Here is a 24,060-nt window from a genome sequence, read left to right on the forward strand (position 1 = left end):
GTGGAATTCACTGCCACAGAGGGCTGTGGAGGCCGAGACGTTGAGCGTCTTCAAGACAGAAATTGATAAATTCTTGATTTCTCGAGGAATTAAGGGCTATGGGGAGAGAGCGGGTAAATGGAGTTGAAATCAACCATGATTGAATGGTGGAGTGGACTCGATGGGCCGAATGGCCTTACTTCCGCTCCTATGTCTTATGGTCTAAAGGCGGGGCTTTCGTACAGGGGGCGGGGCCTTCCCCCAGGCGTTCAGGAGACCGAGGGCGAAATTTCCATCCGGGCACACTAGAGGCGGGGCTTCCATTCAGGCGGTTTGGGTTCTCATCCGGGTGTCAAGAGGCGGGGCTTCCATTCGAGGGCGGGGCCTCCATCCGGGTTACGGTGACGCAGTTTCCGACGGTTGGGCAGCGGCTGAGGGGATCGCGACGTTGGAGCTCTGGTCATGGTAGGTGGCCCGGTGCGAAAGCGCCCGCGGGGCCCAGTACACCGGCAGCCGGCTCCGTGGCCCCGAGCAGCGGTGTCCATTGTCCCGGCTTTTTCAGTCGGTTGGCGGAGCGAGCGGGAACCTTTGTTCCTCCCGGCCGAGCACGTGTTGCGGTTGTTCCCTGGGCTGGGGCCGCTCCCCGGGCCTGGGGCAGTGGGGCACGCTGTTTCGGCGGAAAGACTGATGTTAGAATCGGTTGGCATGGAGGGAAATGACAAGGCGGTGTAGGAGCCCCGGCCTGAGACCGGCCGCCGCCCTTTAGAGTCTGAGGCAGGAGATCGTGCTGCCGCCGTCGAGAGGAGCTGACAAAGCGGCAGCACCGAAAGTTCTAGCACTCGGCCTGAGCCAGTGCGCAGGCGCGGCCCATTCTCTCCCGGACTCAGTTCTGCAAAATGCAAATAAATTGGACCAGACTCGACCACAACTACTCTTCATTCTTGCAGCGCCGTTATCACCACCAAGTCACTTCGCCTTATTAGGCCAGGCCCATAAGATTCTCAAAGAAAAACGGAAAATGCTGGAAAATCTCAGCAGGTCTGTGGAGAGAATATAGAGCCCGAAGGTCGTCCAGACTAGCTGGCTCCAATCTCCACAGACCTGCTGAGATTTCCTAGCATTTTCTGTTTTTGTTTCAGATTATAGCATCTATTTGATTTATTATTGTCACATGTTAAACGTACAATGAGCAATTGTTTCTTGCGTGTTTTACATAAAGCATACCATTTATAGAGAAGGAAAGGAGAGAGTGTAGAATGTAGTGTTACAGTCATAGCTAGGATGTTGAGAAAGATCAACTTAGTACAAAGTAGGTCCATTTAAAAGTCTTGACGGCAGCAGGGAAGAAGTTGTTCTTGAGTAGGTTGGTACCTGACCTCAGACTTTTGTATCTTTTTCCCGGTGGAAGAGAAAATGTCTGGGGTGTGTGGGATTCTTAACTATGCTGGCTGTTTTGCCGAGGCAGTGGGAAGTGTAGACAGAATCAATGGATGGGATCTGCAGTATTGTGCCTTGATCTAAGGTTGTGCTGTTCATCATCCTCCACTCAAGCCTGAGGCTGTGCCAAGTTAGGTCACAACTACGATATGGCGTACTGCAGAAAGTACCAGGGAGGGTCCTCAGGAGAATTACCAGGATGCTGCCAGGAATAGAGAATTTTGACCAGGAAAGATTGGATGAGCTGGGGTTGCTTTCTTTGAAATGGAGGAGGCTGAGGGGAAATGGTTGGGGAGACTTCTTTCCCTGAACAGAGAGGACAATCATCAGCGGCATAGATCGAAGGGAATTGAGGAAATATTTCACCCAGAAGATGGTGGAAGGCTGTACCACGTGACCTGAAATGTTGGTAGATGCAGAAACTTTCATATTTTAAATACTTTGTGGGCTTCGGAGCGATGGGCCAACAAAGTTGGTTACAAACGTGAAGGCCAAATGGCCTCCCGCGACATTAATTTTCTGTGTTTCTAAGTAGTGATGGTGGCGTTAGAACAGGTGACCAAATGTTCAGTCAAAGATGTGGGTTTTAAGATGAGCCCTGGGAGGAGTTTGAAGCTAAAGTTATAGCTGCTAGTGATGTGCAAGAGGTCACAGTTTGAGAAATAGAGAGTTTTCAGAGGGTTATAGAATTGGAGGCTATTACTGAGAGGGAAAAGTGACTATAGAGGATTCAAACACAAGGATGTATGTTAAAAATGGGTATTATTGGTTTTAGGAACCAATGTAGGTCAGCAAACACAAGTGTTAGGTGACAGGGCCTGTTACACGTCAAGATATGGGAAACGATGAGCCCAAGTCTATGAAGCGTGAAGATGGGAGGCTCACCAGAGCATTGATATGGTCGAGTCTAGTGGGTAAAAGCCAAAATGAGAATTGATGCAGTGCTCATAGGATAGAAAATAATTGCAGTGACTGCTTTTCTGTTTACTGCTATATTCTTACTAACTGCTAGGGAGATGCTGTATAACTGGAGTTGCTCAGCTGTATGCTATTGATCACTACGGCTTAAGTAAGTTGGAAAGCTTCCTGCACCTAAACATGAGAGATTGAATAGGTTGGGACTTTATTCCCTGGAGCGTAGAAGATTGAGGGGAGATTTGAAAGAGGTGTATAAGATTTTGATGGGTATAGATAGAGTGAATGCAAGCAGGCTTTTTCCGCTGAGGCTAGGGGAGAAAAAAACCAGAGGGCATGGGTTAAGGGTGAAAGGAGAAAAGTTTAAAGGGAATATTAGGGGGGGCTTCTTCACGCAGAGAGTGGTGGGAGTGTGGAATGAGCTGCCAGATAAAGTGGTAAATGCGGGGTCACTTTTAACATTTAAGAAAAACTTGGACGGGTTCATGGATGAGAGGGATGTGGAGGGATATGGTCCAAGTGCAGGTCAGTGGGACTAGGCATAAAATGGTTCGGCACAGACAAGAAGGGCCAAAAGGCCTGTTTCTGAGCTGTAATTTTCTATGGTTCTATGATGCACATTCACTTGATTGGCGTAATTCAAGCAAATAAAAGTGGTTCAATGTTTTAATACAATAATATTTGGAAGTTGACAATAAATGCTGAGGTGATGGTAATTTGCTACATTTGAAATTACTTATATCATTCATTCAAATTTTCAAAATTAATTTTGAGGTCAATTTTTATTTGATAGGCTTCCCTTTCATTTGCTCCTGTGAACATCTTCAAAGCTGGTGCCGATGAAGAGAAAGCTGAGACAGCCCGTCTGGTAAGCAACAATTCCTTGTTATTCAGCAGGTCCAAAGATTTTAATTTTACCTAATGGAATAATACATCTAACAACAAACATTCAGCATAGAAAATGTTTAAAAACTAAATTGTAGCGGCAGTGGGCAGATGTGATTAGCTGAAGGTCGGGGTCAGAATTAAATCATTTTTATATTTGTTTACCAGTAATCGTCAGCATTTTATGTCTGATTAATTAAGATTTGAATTTAATTGATTATTGCAGGCAGTTGATCTTGGTACAATCGTAGAAACTAGTTTCATTTCCTGTAATACAGTTAAGGTTCAGAGGCAATGATCACTCTGTGTTCTTTGTACTCCACTTGTAAGGTACTTTAAAAATTTTATGCACAAGCAGTATCTTAAAGGGAACAGCTTTGTGTGCAGTCTGGTACCTTCATGCTTACTACACAGTTACACAACTGAGAGGAATCATTGCTCAGAGGTCAGTAATGGGGTGAGGGGTCTAGGGGAGATTTCTGTTTGGTTCAATAGTATTTGTCATGGGGAAAATGTTAAAAGCCAAGTTAATGGTTCTGTAGTTTCCTGCTTTCTGTCTCCATCCCTTTTTGAATAAAATAATTGCATTCTCAATTGTCCAATCTAGGATCTTCCCCAAATCTAGGGAATTTTGGAATATTAAAACCAGCAGATCAATTATCTCTCCGGCCATTTGTTTTAAGTCCCTAGGATGAAGTCTGTCAGGATCTGGGGATTTGTCAGCCCGCTGCTTTAACAATTTGCTCACCACACTCCCCTTGTGATTGTAATTTTCTAAAGTTCCTCCCTCCTTTCCATTTCCTGATATCCCCTTAAATGTCTGCCACTGTAGCTCGATTCATCAATTCTTTAACCTAATTTGCCAGTTATCTTTGGCTAGCTCTGCTTTCATGCCCTTATTTAAGTTTAACATCCTAGTCTTGGGTCCATTCTTCTCTCCCAAACTGAATGCAAGACTTCAATTATGGTAGGATACAATAAAGAACAAAGACATTTACAGCACAGGAACAGACCCTTTGGCCCTCCAAGCCTGCCCCAACCATGCTGCCCGACTGAACTAAAGCCCCCCCCCCCCCCTTCCGGGGACCATATCCCTGTATTCCCATCCTATTCATGTATTTGTCCAGGCAGCCCTTAAAACTCACTATCGTATCTGCTTCCACTAGCTTCCCTGGCAGCGAGTTCCAGGCACCCATCACCCTTTGTGTAAAGCAAAAACTTGCTATCTTGTTACACAACACCAGGTCTAACGTAGCTAGTTCTCTGGTTGGCTCCAGAACATGCTGTTCCCAAAAAACCTTATGAACTTTTCATTTATTCTACTTTTACCCATCTGATTTTTCCAGTCTATATGTAGATTATAGTCCTCCATGGTTTTTTTTTAACCCTTCTGCCAAGCTGCCATTATTTCTGGATTTATTCTTTTCTATTTATTCATTCTACCTTGTAGGTACTGTAAGGAGCCTGTACGCCACTCCCAAAAGTGACTTCTTGCCTTTATCATTTCTTGTCTGTACCCAAACTGCTTCTACATTTTGGTTTCTTAACCATATCATCCCTCCTTTATTGCGCTAATAACACAAAAACTAGGAGCAGGAGTAGGCAATTCACCCCCCTCGAGCCTTCTCCATCATTCAATGTTATTGTGGCTGATCTCATCTGGGCCTTATCTCCAAATTCCTGCTCGCTCCGCATAACCCTTCATCCCATGACTAATTAAAAACCTATCTGTATCCTCGAATTTGTTTTGTTCTGGCATCCATTGCATTCTGGGGTAGAGAATCCCCCAGATTGACGACCCCTTGAGTGAGAATTCCTCCTCAATTTCTGTTTTAAATCTGCTACCCCTTAGTCTAAAATTATGGCCTCGTTCTAGAATGTCCAGTAATGGGAAAATCCGCTCTGCGTCTACCCTGTCAATCCCGTTCTATTCTTCAATCTTATATACCATCATCAATTAACAGTCATCCCTCCACCATTTCCTAACTTCCTATCCTTCCTGAACCTTCAATATTCAGGTCCGAATCTTTAGCCGTGTAGCCATGTCTCTGTAACGGCTATCATTTATTTATTTCTAATTGCACTACCGGCTCATCTGTTTTGATTTGAATACTGTGTGCATTTGGTTACAGAGCCTTTAGTTTTGTTCTTTCGTAACCTCTAGCCTTATCTGCTGATTTACACTCAGATTTGTACTCTCCATCCCTTCTTGGCATGGTGTGTTTATCATTTCCCATATTTGTACCTTTCTCTCTTGCCTTTTCTCTACTCTGTTTACCTATCTTCCCAAATTTGATCCCTTGCCCCCATTATTTAGTTTAAAATGTCCCACGAACTGGAACCCATTTCTACTATACCAGTCTTTGAGTCACGTATTCATTTCTCTAAATCATTTTTGTCCTATAATTCAGAGATTATTACCTTTTGTGGTTCTGCATAATTTGGTGCCTAACTCTTCATACTGACTATGCAGAACCTCTTTCCTTGTCATCTATGTTGTTGGTGCCTTTATGGACCATCCCCATTGGGATCCTTCGCTCCCATTCAAGTTCCTCCAGCCCTGAGCCGATGTCCTGAACCCTTTCACCAGGCAGGCAACATTGTCTTCTGGAGTCTCTCTTTGCTGCAGTGAACAGTGTCGATCTCCCTCATACTGTCTCCTACTTTATGCTTCCCCCACTTGAATGACTTCCTGTACCACAATGCTATAACCAGTCAGATCATCCATCCTGCAGCCCCCACTCTTAACCAAACAAGAACTTCAAATTGTTTGACTCCTGATCTCTGGGCTCCCTTACCTTCGTTGCTTGCAGTTGCATCCTCCTGTCCCTGACCACTAATCAGATCAGAAGAGCCAATCCTAAGTGTGACCACCTTCCTCATACAAAGTGTTCAGGTAACATTCCCCCTCCCTGGTCCATTGCTGCTTGGCCTCCAGCTCTGTGACTGAGCTGGAGCTCCAACGTGCTGCAGCTGTGACACATCTGTCCTGCCATCCTTAATTTATTCCAATTAACTACTTATATTTTGTTGATAATTATTTTCCATTTTTATATATTTTGTTAACCTTAACACGTCCATATACTATTTTATTGTGGAGTTGGATAGCTCAGTTGGCTGGACAGCTGGTTCATGATGCAGTTCAATTCCTATACCAGCTGAGGTTATTTATGAAGGCTTCCCTTCTCGACCTTGCCCCTCACCTGAGGCGTGGTGATCCTTAGTTTAAATGACCACCAATTTACAATACCCCCTCAAAAGGGGAGAGCAGGCTATGGTCATCTGGGACTATGATGACTTAACCTTTTTTACTATTTTAAACCTTGAATGAAATGGACCTTAATCACTCACCAGATATTCACCAAATAGCTAGCTTCTTCCCCTGTAGTAGAGCAAGAACCAATTCCTAGAGGATGACAAAGGTAGAAAAGCAGAGAAGCATCTCCTTTACCTAATCCCTTTAACTCCCAGCACACCTGTCACATTGAGAGGCTTGAATTTATATGGCTCTGAAACTAAAGACATAGCCCCAGGTAAAGAAGAACCTTAAGCTAAGCTTAAGCTAGTTTCCTTAATTAGCTTCAACTGCTCTCCACTGGGGAGCTTGTATGTATCCCTGCTTGAGCCTGGATGAAATTTAAAATGTAAGTAAATTTCAGTTAGGTATTAAACATTAAATACAGACAAAATTAAATTTTTTGGAAAGAAATATGATACCCTCACCTAACTCCCAGCATTCTCGTTATTAAGTTTTCCAATATTTTCTTTCCTTTCTCATTACTCAGCTCTCACATCATCACTGATTAATGTCAACCACATGCGTTCTTTAGTGGCTTGTGGAAATTAAAGAGACTGGCTTGAGAGCTGATCCAGAGCTGTCTGAACACATGAAGGTTTAAAGTTTACTTACTGGTGTCACAAGTAGGCTTACATTAACACTGCAATGAAGTCACTGTAAAAATCCCCTATGGAACTATTGACAGTTTCTCCTGCTGTATAGTTTATTTGTAGTTTTGCATTGGATAAAAAATTTTCACCATGATGTATCTGATTTGTTTCAGTCTTCTTTTATTGGTGCTATTGCAGTCGGAGATTTGGTTAAAAGTACTTTGGGCCCAAAAGGCATGGTAAGTGGCAAACCTTAGACTTAACTCAATTTATATTAAAGCATATAAACTTATGTATGCTCTTTTTGATAAATTTATAGGTTTTTTAATGATTTTTTTTGTCATACATTTTAATTTTAGCATTGGCAATGAATAGGAAGAACATTCTGTGGGTGTTGCATATTTAAAGTGTTATTTATTTATGACTCGATACGCTGCTCAATAAGGAATGATTATTCCTGTTCCAGGACAAGATACTGCTGAGTGGAGGAAGAGATTCTTTTGTGACAGTGACCAATGATGGAGCCACAATCCTTAAAGCTATTGGTGTTGATAACCCAGCAGCTAGAATTTTGGTTGGTAAGTTAATGGCCTGTAACTTTCTCAGAGTGTAATCACCGATGGATTGCCATTCCAGAGGGACATGCCTTTACTGGAGTTGTAAAACCTTTGTCTCTCTCAACCTTCCTCACTCAGGCAGGGTGAGACAGCAACAGAGTGTTGCGCCCCCAACTGCAGTGACATGGTGTAAATGAAGTGCAGTGAAGGGGGACACCCCTTTTTACGTCACTAGCTGCCACAACGGTGAGAGCAAGTGGAGCTGGGGGTTCAGACATCTGAAGAAGGGGACCCACGCGAGGCTTCAAAATAGTTACTCTGAAGTTAGAAAAGCTTTTTTTGCTTCTAATTCTTTCAGATACTTTTCACTGTACACTAATACATGTGACAATAATAAATCAAATCAGAGGACTAAACTGGCAGAAGTACCAAAGTTAGCCACTTAAATTGCTTTATCGGATGGTTCCTTGCCAGTGCAATTGTCCTGGGGAAGTTAGCCCTTCTAGACAATTGCCAGGTAAACCCTAACGTGGGAACTTCCAAGAACTTCCAGTGCATCATTGGGGTCCATCTCAAATTCAACCCTTGGGAGCCAGGAAGTTGTTGCCCAATATGATGATCGATCTTGTACACAAAATTCAAACAGGCCTCGGAATTACATTGCTGGAGTTAAAATTGGGAAAGATCTTTTAAGTAATGTATCAGTTCTGCTGGCTTGCGACTTAATTTGTCTCTGGGTGGAAATGAGAATTAGGCTGAGTTGGAGGTTTCTTCAGCCTAGGCATTACGTTGTTGCTTTCCAACATATTGGTATATTTCGAGCTCAGTGGATGAGTTCTTTCAGGTAAGACATAATCAAGAGAGCACCCATGTATTTGCTTGCCAACATGTGGCTAACCATCCATGGCGGTTAGCCACACGTTGGCAAGCAAATAAGATTTGCATTTGTGGAGGCACACAACAGTATTGTATTCAAATTTGCATAAAGTTAACTTGAAAATATTTTTTCTGTTTGGTTTGGACCTTTTTTGGGTTGACAATAGACAGACCAATAGTTTTGGTTTTGGATAGAAGTAGGTATGGTGGTGAGGGCAAAGCAGCTATTATCTGGAGGACATTTCTGGCTGGAGAGTTCAAAAAATAATAGTTTGCTGATTATGTTCTCTTACAAACAGAGCTATCCAAGGTACAAGATGAAGAAGTTGGAGATGGAACGACATCTGTGACCGTGTTAGCTGCTGAACTCCTGAGAGTAAGTGGAATGTCTTCAGTTTGTGCATTTGCAAAAAAATGTTGCCAAAGGAAAGAATCCTTTTGCAACCTCAACATTTTTACACTCTGCCAACGATTGTGTAGAGGATGCCTGCTCATTAATCAGGTGGAGGATGGAAATGGTATGAAAATTAATTTTAGGGTATTATAAATAGGATGTATTTGCTGGTGTGGATTAAATATCTAAACAATGTATGCAAACAGTTGAGTACCAATTAATATATCTCCGTTTTGTTGGCTATGTTGCTGTATTTTCCAAATTGCACTAATGGCATTTCTTCGCATGAAAATGCCTTAAATGTTTCAAAACTTTAATGGAATTTTTAAATGATGAAGGGCAGCAACTTACAGTTAGATATTGCTTCTCGCCAGTCTTCCAGCATTTTCCGAATACTACAAACCAAAAGCCTGGAGACTGTGGTGGGGGAGAGGGGGATGGATGATGACGAGTTTCCAGCACACAATGTGCACAATAACTGTTGGATAAGTTGGTTACCTTTTCAATAGATTTGAAAGCTGGGGCCACTTTTTTTGGTAAATTGTTGATCTAATGCACCTATACAGTAGTATGCTTCAGTCTTGTGCCTAACACTCACCTGCATTTGATTTGACTTATTATTGTCACATCTATTGGGCTACAGTGAAAGGTATTGTTTCTTGCCCGCTACACAGACAAAGCTTACCATTCATAGAGTACATAGGGTAGAAGGGGAGGAGAGTGTGCAGAATATAGTGTTGCAGTTACTAATGGGGTGTAGAGAAAGATCAGCTTAATATATGGTAGGCCCATCAAAAGTCTGATGGCAGCATGGAAGAAGCTGTTCTTGAGTCAATTGGTACGTCATCTCAGACTTTTGTATCTTTCCTGGTGGAAGAGAGTATGTCCAGGTTGCATGGGGTCCTTGATAATGCTGATTGCTTTTCCGAGACAGCGGGAAGTGTAGACAGAGTCAATGGATGGGAGGCTAGTTTGCATGATGGACTGGACTACGTTCACAACCCCTTGTAGTTTGATCAGAGCAGGAGCCATACCAAGCTGTGATACATCCAGAAAGTGTGCTTTGTATGGTGCATCTTTAAAAATTGGTGAGAGTTGTAGTGGACGTGCCAAATCTCCTTAGCCTCCTGAGAAAGTAGGGGCGTTAGTGGGCTTAGATTAAATGAGGACCTGCCACTGGTTTTAAGGAGAAAAATGCATTTCTTGCTTGCTTCTACTTAGGTTTGCTACCAGCTGTATTCAATGCTATCTGATATTTTATGACCAACATTGTTCAGATTGATTGCTGAACAGAATTTGGGGCCTTGTGCCTTTTCACCCTATACAGTTCTTGTTACTGTCTCAGAGGTACAGCTTTAAACAATATTCCATGCATATTTTATAGTGGATGGAATTATTGAATATTGAAGGCAGCCAAGAGACAGCAATGACATACCCACAAAGTGTGATTTTGGTTTATTGCCTTGTTGCTCTGGACAAATTGGAAACAGTATTAGGGAATCTCCAATAAGGAGTGGTGAAAGATGAGAATATAGAGATAATTTCTCCCAAGTTTTTGGAAGGGATGGAAAGATTTGACATACAAGTTGGTAGTTGGGCCAGTTCTGGGCAAAATAGATGGTGCTTGATGTTGCCATTATGTAGGTGAGGTTGATGATGAGAAGCTGGGACTGGAGCAAATAGTGGGTTGATTTCATGGATCTGATAAGTGAACTGGGATGCAATGGAACAGTAACCTCAAAGAAATTTTAAAGTTTATTAGTGTCACAAGTAGATTTACATTAACACAGCAATGAAGTTACTGCGAAAATCCCTAGTCGCCACACTCCGCCTGTTTGGGTACACAGAGAAGAATTTGTTTTAGCATGGCCAATGCATCTAACCAGCACATCTTTTGGACTGTGGGAGGAAACCGGAGCATCCGGAGGAAACCCACGCAGACACGGGGGCAAACTTGCAGACTGCACAGACAGTGACCCAAGCTGGGAATTGAACCCGGTATTTGACATACAAGTTGGTAGTTGGGCCAGTTCTGGGCAAAATAGATGGTGCTTGATGTTGACCAGGAAGAGGAGATGAATCAAAGTTGTTAGAGAAAATGAAGCTGTGCTGGATGATGAGTTTTAAGTAATCATTCGATGGCAATGCTCTTATTTGTGAGCCTGTTTACAAACATCATCCCTGGTGTTGTGAGGCAGCAGTGCTAACCACTGCCACCCAAAATGGAAGGCCAGAAGGGAAACTGGAAGTTGGGAAATGAAGGACAGAATGAAGTGTCTAGAAAGTCCCAAGATTTTTGCATCGTGAATGTTACCTGAGGGGTGCTGGGGGTCGTAAGTGAAAGCAGTTTAGAGTTTCTGCTTTCAGACAATCTTGACATTAAGCAGTTTTGACCAGGAAGAGGAGATGAATCAAAGTTGTTAGAGAAAATGAAGCTGTGCTGGATGATGAGTTTTAAGTAATCATTCGATGGCAATGCTCTTATTTGTGAGCCTGTTTACAAACATCAACTCGGGATGATGCTTAAATGCAGTATGAAGAGAATGCTGCATTGTTGGAGGTGCCAATTTTTCAGGTTTTTTTTTAAGAGCAGGGAGTTCTGGTTTCTGAGTCAGCATTTGTTCTGAGACCAATATGATTACATTGATGGTCATTCGTATCATTGTTTTTGGGACGCGCTCTCTAATTTGGCTCTGAAGCAGTTTGGGGTTTGCTGATAGTGTTATCGGTGATTTAGTGAGAGAAAATGTTTAGTACAAATGATGCTGAATGTGAGCTAAAAACATTAAATGCAGTTTCAGCAGAATAGAAAAGACATTTAGTGAAATGTTGAATAATCCAATGGAAGTGGCACTGCACATGACATAGTTGCCTTTCAACAAAGAATCCTTACTATAAATTTTCATGTCAACTAATAATTGCAACAATAAATAAGAACATTTGCCTCTAACAGCAGAATGGGAAATTGGAGAACAATGAATTAAAACTGCCACTAGGGGATATTTGAGCATGTATTCTTCCAGCATTTTTTGGTAATATATTTTAAAAGAAATCCTATATAATCAGCACTTACAAAGGAATATTTTCATGCATTTTGTTTACATTACTTCCAAATATTTGTCAGTTTTAAGTATTTAAGCATTTAATTAAAGAACTATTGGCTATTACTGAAGAATTTTCTGTTTATAAATAAACAATCCAATTGAGTATTTGATTGGAAATGTTGCTGTAATATGCTTGATTAACTGTCAGTAAAATTAGGTCCTGAACAATTTATTTCTGAGAGTTTGATTTTATGGACTTCATTTATCCCTTCTTAGGAAGCAGAATTACTTATTGCTAAAAAGCTTCATCCTCAGACAATAATTGCAGGCTGGAGGAAAGCAACCCAAGCAGCAAGAGAAGCCTTGAAAAAAACTGCAGTGGATCATGGGTGAGATCATTTTGTATTTTTAAAAAGAAGACTTGAGTATGAAAAGTAAAGGAATCAAAATGCACACTTTTATTTTTGGCTCAAAACCTTGATAAATGTTGTGATGCAAAATCTCCTTTCGTTTGGTCGAATTTTTAAGATTTTTGAAATCCATTGCTGACTAATAACTTATTTTAAAAATGCTTTGAACTAAATAATCTGCAACCATCGTTTTTAAAGTTTTCAGTTTTGAATTATATACTTGATTTCCGATGGTGTATATTGATGTTAGAAGAAATTACAAGTAGTTCAAATTTTCTGTATAATAAGATTTTGTTTATCATCAGCCAATAACTAACAGAAATTTACAAGACACTTTCCCTTAGTTCTCCAGTTATATGGGGAAGACAGCAGCATTTTTAGGGAATATCTCATTCTTCACCCTTTTCTATTGTAAATGCCAAACAAATTGAAATCCCACAGTTGAGCATATTCAGCTGGTCCACAAATGCAACTAATTCTTATTGATTGGGGGAAGAATTATTTCATGTAATTTGCTAGTCTTCATATTTCATGTTTGAGTATAGAAATACATAGTGACTTGCCAACTATATAAACTGCACTGGTTGCAGTTTAGCCATTGCTTCACTTGATCTTAATCATTAGGACTTTTTATATTGGATTGCATAATTGTGTAGTTAAGAATTGAACTGAACTTGGTGATGCAAATAGCAAATTAGAGTGCTTGTACAGTTGTGTTATCCTACAAATATGAAAGTTCTTGATGTTCTCCTGACTCTCTTTATTATCAGGGATGATGAAGTCAAATTTCATGAAGATCTAATGAATATTGCCAGGACTACGCTCTCTTCCAAACTGCTGACTCATCACAAAAATCACTTCTCTAGTCTGGCAGTCGAAGCTGTGGTCAGGCTGAAAGGTTCTGGCAACCTTGAAGCTATTCATGTGATTAAGAAACTTGGAGGGAGCTTAGTTGATTCCTATCTGGATGAAGGTAATGTATGTTGAAATTTATGAAGAGATGTTATTATCTAAGTATCTAGTAGGTAGGCTTTGGGTTCTCAGAATGATTAAGTGATGAGGTTATAAATAATGATGCCCGTATGTGATTTAAAAAATAGCTTTTAGTGTAATCCTGACAGTTCACTTTGAAATCAGACATTCTCAGCCATTGATTGTACAATATTCTTTTATACATTTTGTGAATTTGCACAAAGATATTTCCTAAGTTCTGTACTCTTCCTTCCCAGGCCTTTACATTTATTTGGCTAGAAACCCCATAGTTTATGGTATAAAGCCATTGTACTTAAATCCGAGTCTTCAAGATCGTTTGCCGATGAATGCTATGTCAACAGCATTTTGTTGCTTAATATTTATTCCTATGTCACACACGAGGGAAATAATTTGAACAAATTCTCCTTGCCTTCATTTCCAAATCTACAAAACTAAAATTAGCTGTGATTTTTAACCAGTCATATTGCCAGATATTGATATGAGCCATTCATTCTGCTGACCAATAATTGATTTTTGTCATCGTCAAACTAGGGCTAGGCATAAATGTGAGTAGTTGAATTGTTTTCTTGGAAATTATAGAAAGTTATAATGAAGAGACTAGTTAGATCTAAGAATAAGGTAATAGTGACCACATCAAGACTGTTCAAATACTCTGTGCATAATTGTTTACAGGTTTTCTTTTGGATAAGAAAATTGGAGTTAACCAACCAAAGAGAATTGAAAATGCGAAAATTCTGATAGCAAACACTAGTATGGATACAGATAAAATTAAGGTGGGTGAGAATTGTTTGAGCGTCCGTTCCTCTGGTCTTGATAAAGCTGCACGACTCCAGTAGACAAGGACAAGTGACTAGAATTGCTTTTGATCCATATTGTGTCTTTTGACAGATATTTGGTTCACGTGTGCGAGTAGATTCAACCGCAAAAGTTGCAGAAATTGAACTGGCTGAAAAGGAAAAAATGAAAGAAAAGGTGGATCGAATCCTGAAACATGGGATCAATTGTTTTATCAATAGGTAGTCATGGCATTTTTATTTTCAGAGCATTATGATTTGCAAAACATTTGTATAAATAAGCTATTTTTTAGTGTTGCAGTTAAAATAACAGTATATAAATACACTTCAATTTTTATATTTCAGACAGCTCATTTATAATTACCCTGAGCAGTTGTTTGGTGCTGCAGGTGTTATGGCCATTGAACATGCTGACTTTTCTGGAATTGAGCGACTTGCACTTGTAACTGGTAAGAAGTCATTAACAAGACACACTTGCCCTGTCGTTGGGTGAGCAGCATCAGATCCATTTGTTTAAATAGATTGGTACCTTTGTGTACACCAGCTCATTATTGCTTAAGTTTTTTTTAGTTAATTTGCTTTCTTCAGTATTCTATTTTCCAGGAATCCTGGTCTTTTTTAATCTTAGATTTCACTCTGTTTTAAAAGCAACATAGTTGTTTGGCAATTTTATGTCTGATATTTCATAACATAATTATGAAATTATTGTCAAATACATAGAAATTGCATTTATTTATTAGCCCATACCTTTCCAAATGCCAATTTACATTTTCCAGGAATATTGTCTCTTAATGTTTCCAAATCACTGGCAATAGGCCAATGTCTCACTTTGCCTGTAGTTTCTAGGTTTATATCTCCCCACCCTGAAAACCTTAAAACTGTATGTGATAACAAGAAACAGAGTCACTGGGTATCACAAAGACTATAGGTCCTGACAGCATCTGGGCTGCAGGTTTGTGTTCCACAACTTGTCATGTCCTTAGCCACGCTGTTCCAGTACAACTACAACTCTTATATACTTTGCATATCGTGTAGAAAATTGCCCAGGCATGTTCCTATGTGGCCAAGAGATAAGTGCATCAGTGCCATCATGCGACTCTTGCTCTGAAGCAACCTGCTCGTCTATAACAAAGTGGTCCATTTGATTGAACTGATTTTAATGCTATAAAACTTGAGTAATGGAAAGTTGAGGCATAAGGCAATATTGTGCTGTTTGCATGAGCTACAAACAGCTGATCACGAGAAGATTTGAATAAATCTTTGACTTTGGTGTTCCCAATCATTTTACTAGTGGGAGAGTAGTTTGATCCAAAGAGAAAACCAGCTTAAAGTTTTTTTAAAAATGTATTTATTAGTCACAAGTAAGGCTTACGTTAACACTGCAATGAAGTTACTGTGAAATTCCCCTAGTCGCTTCACTCCGGTGCCTGTTCGTGCCATTGCACCTAACCAGCACGTCTTGGAGACTGGGAGGAAATCGAAGCACCCGGAGGAAACCCATGCAGACACGGGGAGAACGTGCAAACTCCACACAGACAGTGACCCAAGCCGGGAATTGAACCCGGGTCCCTGGCACTGTGAGGCAGCAATGTTGACCACTGTGCCACTTTACAGTTTGTAAAATGTGCTGTGATAAAATGGACTACATTTTGCATACTTCCTAATGTTCAGTAGGCCTTTACATGCATTTACAGAGCCTTAAATATTTAATTTGTGTTATGCTTTTGGAGTATGAAAAAAATATATAAATCATTGTTGACTATTTAATTGCATGTAGGTGATGGGCATTAACTGTAATTCCATAATAAACAGACTAAATACTTGCTGGGTTAGAAGTCGTTTGGCTGGTAATAACTTTCTGCAGTATAACACTGTTGAATCATTTACACTTTGAAATTATTTAACTTAAACATTCTTAAAAGGTGAAAAAAGTGATGCAGATTAAGAATGCAAAACGTATTTAGGCCCTTAATGAATATTGATCTAATAAACTTTCGTGAACCTATTGTGAAATATTTTAGGTGGTGAAATTGCTTCCACCTTTGACCATCCTGAATTGGTTAAACTGGGGCACTGTAAAGTTATTGAAGAGGTGATGATTGGTGAGGACAAGCTACTTCGTTTCTCTGGAGTGGAGCTAGGTAGGTGATTTTTAAAAAAAAAATATTTCTTTAAGGATTCTAGGTAAAGTTGTTAAAATAGTGTATAGTAATTGTAGAACATTAACTTACAACACTTGTATCTTTCCACTCGTCCTAAAGGTGAGGCATGTACCATTGTTCTCCGAGGAGCTACTCAGCAGATTCTAGATGAGGCTGAGCGATCTTTGCATGATGCCCTCTGTGTACTTGCTCAGACAGTAAAAGAAACTAGAACAGTTTATGGCGGAGGTATGTTTTCTTTTATCTTTATCAATGGCTTGCTGATCACTTCGAAGTTTAGGTTTAATTAAGTTAGTGACTGACCTCTGAAATGGATCGATCTGCCCACCCTGCATTGGAGGTGGCTTCTCAACCATACTAGAATCCTACAGACTTCCACTTTTTAAAGCAATAAATTTAAAGAGTTTTCTGATTAGTGCTGAAATGTTGTTTGAACAAACTTCGTAACACCCGGTGTATGAATCTGATAAACTTGATGCTGGTGTGTTGATGTTATTTTTAAGCTTATTACTGACTGACATATGTTGACATTCTTCAAGAGTTAACATTTAATTTAGTGGCGATTAACAATGTGGAAGCTGACAGTTTAAGTTGAGTAGGTTCATCCTGCACCTAACTCACTGTGTTTGTCTCAAATCAACAGCACCCTCAAGAGAAGGGATGCTGAGAAAGTTCACCTGTTTGAGGGATGCAGTTAATGTTCCGGATTTTCTATCATGCGAAACAATAATTACCTCTCTGATAGGACACTCCTCTTTCTGCAGGCTGCTCAGAGATGTTAATGGCACAAGCTGTAACTGAACTTGCTGTCAGAACACCTGGCAAAGAAGCCGTAGCAATGGAGTCATTTGCTAAAGCGCTAGGAATGGTAAGTTTCATTACACGGTTGTACCTTGCCTTTGCCTTCCCAGTCCCAACGTGGTGCCTTCCCTCAATGTAGAGTTCACTTTCAGTGCTTTGATTACCAGAGGTGTTCTATGCATATAACTGTATATGCAATAGTTACTTCATTTGATTGTCCTGTGATGTTTGTTCAGCTTTTATTGTTTAATCATGCCAGTTACTGAAGTGTTCATGGAGTTTATTCTTAACTATAGTTACTGAGAGATAATCTTAGCTGCAGTCATCCACTTGGTTCCTCAGTAACTCCAGATTTTTAAAACTGACGTAACTTTCCAACAAATTATTGAAAAAATTCCTATGAGTATTATAAGATTTTGCCAGCGACGTGTTTCACCTCTGACAGAAATGGGGTTGGTACCATTTGGCCATACTTTTCCATGCTGGTTTAATGTTCCTCATATCCTCCTGCATTTGCTGCTAATACAATATGAGTTGACAAAAAAAACAATTTCTTTAATGGGCAGCTCAATTCTATACCATATTATAAGGCAAATTTGAATCATGTTCTGGGTGAGATTCACTCTGAAATGGAGGGGAAATCACCTAGAGTTCTAGCTTCTGTATTGCATCATTGTATTGTAGATGTTAATGCTATTATTTATGAAATACTTAACATTTATCACAGATATCATGTAAAACGGGAATTTACCTACTGATAAATCAGTTATTGGGAAATTATTGTCCCCGCACAGAACTATACTCTTCCAGGCAAAACAAAAATATTGTCAAATTAGTCGTGTTAGCAATAACAATCCCCATCAGTGGTTACAGATTAAAGTAAACTAAATAAAGTTTATTTATTAGTCGCAAGTAGGCTTACCTTAACACTGCAATGAAGTTACTATGAAAATCCCCTAGTTGCCACATTCTGGCACCTGTTCGGGTACACTGAGGGAGAATTTAGCATGGCCAATGCACCTAACCAGCACGTCTTTCAGACTGTGGGAGGAAACCGGAGCAACCAGACACGGAGAGAATGTGCAGACTCCGCACAGACAGTGACCCAAGCCGGGAATCGAACCTGGGTCCCAGGCACTGTGAGGCAGCAAAACGAAACAATGTGCCACCGTGCTGCCCCTATAGCACAGACCACCTCCTGATGCTTGTTATTTCAAACTCTTACATTAGCTATGTTATGCCATAAACACCTGATGATCCATTCCACAAATTGTAACACTACTGCTGAATTGAACACATCAAATGTGGCTGCGGTACACCAGTGGTTTCCTCACTATTTTAAGCCTCTGCTTGCCATTAGCACATTGCTGTTAAGCTGACTCTTCTCAGTATTAAATATAATGTCTGACCATGCTTGTGTATACAACCTTTCTGTACTTGCAATGAGTGCTTGTTAGATTTTCATTATGTATCCTGTGCACTAAATGGATCATATATCCTGAAAATTATGAAAAGACGAATCATGATATACTATTTGATTCGTCATGATATAATCATGATATACTATATGTGATGCATATAGGTACTGCTGACATCGGTAGGAAGAGGGAAGGGGTCATGAAAAGAGAATATAGGGAGTTGGGTAGACAGCTGAGAAAGAGGAATGCAAAGGTAGTAATCTCGGGATTGCTGCCTGTGCCGCGGGAGAGTGAGAACAGGAATCGGTGGAGAATTAATGCGTGGCTGAGGGACTGGAGCAAGGGACAAGGATTTGGGTACTTGGATCATTGGGACCTCTTTAGGGGCAGGTGTGACCTGTTTAAAAAAGACGGGTGGCACTTGAATCCCAGGGGGACCAATATCCTGGCGGGAAGGTTGGCTAAGGCTACTGGAGAGACTTTAAACTAGAAAGGTTGGGGGGAGGGAATCGAAATGAGGGGACTGAGAGCGAGGAGGTTAGCTCGCAAATAGATAAGGAATGTAGACAGGGTAAGAGGGAGGTTAGACGAGTGAGGGAGAAGGGAAGTGCTCAGGCTGAAGGTCTGAGATGTGTCTATTTTAATGCCAGGAGTGTAGTGAATAAAGTGGATGAGCTTGGAGCGTGGATTGCTGCTTCGAATTGTGATGTGGTGGCCATTACGGAGACTTGGATGTCTCAGGGACAGGACTGGGTGCTTCAGGTGCCAGGTTTTAGATGTTTCAGGAAGGACAGGGAGGGAGGCAAGAGAGGGGGGGGAGTGGCACTGTTGATCAGGGATAGTGTCACGGCTGTAGAGAAGGTGGACGCCGTGGAGGGACTGACTACGGAATCTCTGTGGGTGGAGGTTAGGAATAGGAAGGGGTCGGTAACTTTGCTGGGTGTTTTCTATAGGCCGCCCAATAGTAACAGAGATGTTGAGGAGCAGATGGGGAAACAGATCCTGGAGAGATGTAGGAATAACAGAGTTGTCGTGATGGGAGATTTTAATTTCCCAAACATAGATTGGAATATCCCTAGGGCTAGGGGTTTGGATGGAGAGGAGTTTGTTAGGTGTGTCCAGGAGAGTTTCCTGACACAGTATGTGGATAAGCCTACTAGAGGAGAGGCTGTTCTTGATCTGGTGCTGGCTAATGAACCTGGACAGGTGGAGGATCTCTCGGTGGGTGAACATCTTGGGGATAGCGATCATAATTCTATCTCCTTCACGATAGCATTGGAAAGAGATAGGGTCAGGCAGGCTAGGAAAGTGTTTCTCTGGAGTAAAGGGAAATACAGTGTCATCAGGGAGGAAATTAGACGGGTAAATTGGAAGGAGGCATTCTTGGGGAAAAGTACCGAAGGAAAGTGGAGGATTTTCAAGGAATGTTTGTCTGGAGCTCTGCATGACAACGTTCCGATGAGACAGGGGGGTGTTGGTAGGGTACGGGAACCGTGGTGCACGAAGGTTGTGATGAACCTGGTAAATAAGAAAAGAGAGGCGTACAGAAGGTTCAGAGAGCTAGGAGGTGTTAAGGATTTAGAGGAGTATACGCGATGTAGGAAGGAGCTTAAGAAGGAAATTAGGAGAGCGAGAAGGGGTCATGAGAAGACCTTGGCGGGTAAGATTAAGGAGAATCCCAAGGCTTTCTACAAATATGTCAAGAGTAAAAGGATGAGATGTGAAGGCATAGGACCCTTAAAAGGTGAAGGGGGAAAAGTTTGTGCGGAACCGTTAGAAATGGCGGAGGTGCTTAATGAATACTTTACCTCGGTATTCACGGTGGAAAGGGATCTGGGTGGTTGTACTGCTGGATTGCGGAGGACAGAAAGGATCGAGCATGTGGACATAAAGAAAGAGGATGTGTTGGAACTATTGAATGGCATCAAGGTTGGTAAGTCGCCGGGACCGGATGGGATGTACCCCAGGTTACTGTGGGAGGCGAGGGAGGAGATTGCGGAGCCTTTGGCGATGATCTTTGCATCGTCGATGGAGACGGGAGAGGTTCCGGAGGATTGGAGGATTGCGGATGTGGTCCCTATATTCAAGAAAGGGAACAGGGACAGCCCGGGAAATTACCGACCGGTGAGTCTAACCTCAGTGGTTGGTAAGTTGATGGAGAGGATCCTGAGAGACAGGATTTATGATCATCTAGAGAAGTTTAGTATGATCAAAAGTAGTCAGCACGGCTTTGTCAGGGGCAGGTCGTGCCTTACGAGCCTGGTTGAGTTCTTTGAAAATGTGACCAAGCACATTGACGAAGGAAGAGCGGTGGATGTGGTCTATATGGACTTCAGCAAAGCGTTCGATAAGGTCCCCCATGCAAGACTTCTTGAGAAAGTGAGAGGGCATGGGATCCAAGGGGCTGTTGCCTTGTGGATCCAGAACTGGCTTGCCTGCAGAAGGCAGAGAGTGGCTGTGGAGGGGTCTTTCTCTGCATGGAGGTCAGTGACCAGTGGAGTGCCCCAGGGATCTGTTCTGGGACCCTTGCTGTTTGTCATTTTCATAAATGACCTGGATGAGGAAGTGGAGGGATGGGTTGGTAAGTTTGCTGACGACACCAAGGTAGGTGGTGTTGTGGATAGTTTGGAGGGATGTCAGAAGTTGCAGCGAGACATAGATAGAATGCAAGACTGGGCGGAGAAGTGGCAGATGGACTTCAACCCGGATAAGTGTGTAGTGATCCATTTTGGCAGATCCAATGGGATGGAGCAGCAGTATAAAATGAAGGGTACCATTCTTAGCAGTGTAGAGGATCAGAAGGACCTTGGGGTCCGGGTCCATAGGACTCTTAAATCGGCCTCGCAGGTGGAGGATGCGGTCAAGAAGGCGTATGGCGTACTAGCCTTCATTAATCGAGGGATTGAGTTTAGGAGTCGGGAGATAATGCTGCAGCTTTATAGGACCCTGGTTAGACCCCACTTGGAGTACTGCGCGCAGTTCTGGTCACCTCATTACAGGAAAGATGTTGAAGCCATTGAAAGGGTGCAGAGGAGATTTACAAGGATGTTGCCTGGATTGGGGGGCATGCCTTATGAGGATAGGTTGAGGGAGCTTGGTCTCTTCTCCCTGGAGAGACGAAGGATGAGAGGTGACCTGATAGAGGTTCACAAGATGTTGAGGGGTCTGGATAGGGTGGACTCTCAGAGGCTATTTCCAAGGGCTGAAATGGTTGCTACGAGAGGACACAGGTTTAAGGTGCTGGGGGGTAGGTACAGGGGGGATGTCAGGGGTAAGTTTTTCACTCAGAGGGTGGTGGGTGAGTGGAATCGGCTGACGTCGGTGGTGGTGGAGGCAAACTCGTTGGGGTCTTTTAAGAGACTTCTGGATGAGTACATGGGATTTAATGGGATTGAGGGCTATAGATAGGCCTAGAGGTGGGGATGTGATCGGCGCAACTTGTGGGCCGAAGGGCCTGTTTGTGCTGTGACTTTCTATGTTCTATGTTCTATTTATAAGCTTTACGCTATTTGTAAAAAAAAAAGTTAGATTTGAAACAGATACTCGACCTGTGGTGCATTTATGCTTTCTTTCCCTCCAGCTTCCCACTATTATAGCTGATAATGCTGGGTATGACAGTGCAGATTTAGTGGCTCAGTTGCGAGCTGCTCATAGCGAAGGAAAAACAACATATGGATTGGGTAAGCAACCCAATTTGAAATGCATTTAAGTTGACTTTGGAAATATTTTTTTAAGTGATTTGCTGCAATAAGTAAAAATCTGCAATTTCTATTGTTAGACATGACCAATGGCACCATTGGGGACATGGCAGTAATGGGTATTACAGAGAGCTTCCAAGTGAAGAGACAAGTACTGTTGAGCGCAGCAGAGGCAGCTGAAATGATTCTTCGAGTAGATGATATTATTAGAGCAGCGCCACGGTAAGGCTTTATATATGCTGGACATTGACAAAGAATTAAATAAAACTGTTAAATAAATAAAAACTTTCTATGCACATGATCTGTTCCAAAAGAAGAACATTCCTGAGTATTATGTGCTGTCCCCATGTACTCTAATTCATAAATTTTATACGCACACATCAGTGGTAATAAGAGGTCCCATATGTTGATTGCACCATTGCTGCATCTAATATTTTACCTGTAAACTCCATATATAATGACATTGGGGAGGCAGTGGTGTCATGGTATTGTCACTAATCCAGAGACCCAGGATAATGTTCTGGGGACCTGGGTTTGAATCTCACCATGTCAGATGGTGAAATTTGAATTCAGTAATAAAAAAATCTGGAATTAAAAGTCTAATGAAGACCATGAAACCATTCATAGAAACCTTACAGTACAGAAAGAGGTCATTTGGCCCATCGGGTCTGCACCGACCACAATCCCACCCAGGCCCTACCACCACATCCCTACATATTTACCCACTAATCCCTCTAACCTACGCATCTCAGGACACTAAGGGACAATTTTAGCATTGGCAATCAACCTAATCCACACATCTTTGGACTGTGGGAGGAAACCAGAGCACCGGAGGAAACCCACGCAGTCACGAGGAGAATGTGCAAACTCCACACAGACAGTGACCCAAGCCGGGAATCGAACCCAGCTCCCTGGAGCTGTGAAGCAACAGTGCTAAACCACTGTGCTACTGTGCCGCCCATTGTTGATTGTCCAAAAACCTATCTGTTCACTAATGTCTTTTAGGGAAGGAAATATGCTGTCTTTACCCTCCTTGGCCTACATGTAACTCCAGACCCACAACAATGTGGTTGACTCATGCCCTCTGAAATGGAGGGCAGTTAGGGATGGGCAATAAATGCTGGCCCAGCCAGCGATGCCCACATTCTGTGAATGAATAAAAAGAATTACCTGCAATGTGATGGTCAGTACATTTGTAATGTTTATTATCTCTTTCAGGAAACGTGTACCTGATCATCATCCTTGCTAAGCCATGAAGATCAATAATGAGAACATTTGGACTCGTACCAACAGTGAACATGGGACACCACCCAGTAGAACTGAATTAGAAAATTTGTATTTATAAAATTGTAGTATGTTTAAGTCAATGTTCAATTTGATTACAAGATCTTACTTGTAGATGAGGCTCTTGAAGATGAGGCTATATTCAGGTTGCCTTATATTAAAGTTTTGTCATCACAAGTTCTTATGATAGTCGCACGATGTAATTTTTCTCCATTTAAATAATATTCCAATTTACTATTATTTCTTCCAAAGTGGATAACCTCACATTTGCTAACGTTATATTCCATCTGCCAGATCCTCGCCCACTCGCTCAGCCTATCCAAATCTCTCTGCAGACTTTCCGCGTCCTCCACGCAATTCGCTTTCCCACTCACCTTCGTGTCATCAGCAAACTTGAATACCCTAGATTCAGTCCCCTCCTCCAGATCATCTATGTAAATGGTAAACAATTGAGGCCCCAGCACCGATCCCTGCGGCACGCCACTGGTCACCAACTGCCAACCAGAAAAGCACCCATTTATCCCA

At 41.7% G+C, this 24,060-nt stretch overlaps 1 protein-coding gene across 1 annotated transcript; it reads left to right on the forward strand.

The window, feature by feature from the left end:
* Positions 1-310: 310 nt before the first annotated feature.
* On the forward strand, positions 311-23,715 carry cct2 (chaperonin containing TCP1, subunit 2 (beta)). Its single transcript, XM_078219753.1, has 16 exons — positions 311-444; positions 3,125-3,199; positions 7,278-7,343; positions 7,571-7,682; positions 8,837-8,913; positions 12,252-12,364; positions 13,156-13,358; positions 14,051-14,151; positions 14,267-14,394; positions 14,518-14,621; positions 16,194-16,313; positions 16,434-16,562; positions 17,099-17,202; positions 22,134-22,233; positions 22,332-22,473; positions 23,470-23,715. Exons 1-16 carry the CDS (start codon positions 442-444, stop codon positions 23,498-23,500), a joined length of 1,608 nt encoding a protein of 535 aa, XP_078075879.1. The 5' UTR covers positions 311-441; the 3' UTR covers positions 23,501-23,715.
* Positions 23,716-24,060: the final 345 nt, after the last annotated feature.

This window comes from Mustelus asterias, chromosome 9 (genome assembly GCF_964213995.1).
Source record: "Mustelus asterias chromosome 9, sMusAst1.hap1.1, whole genome shotgun sequence".
Taxonomy (NCBI): domain Eukaryota; kingdom Metazoa; phylum Chordata; class Chondrichthyes; order Carcharhiniformes; family Triakidae; genus Mustelus; species Mustelus asterias.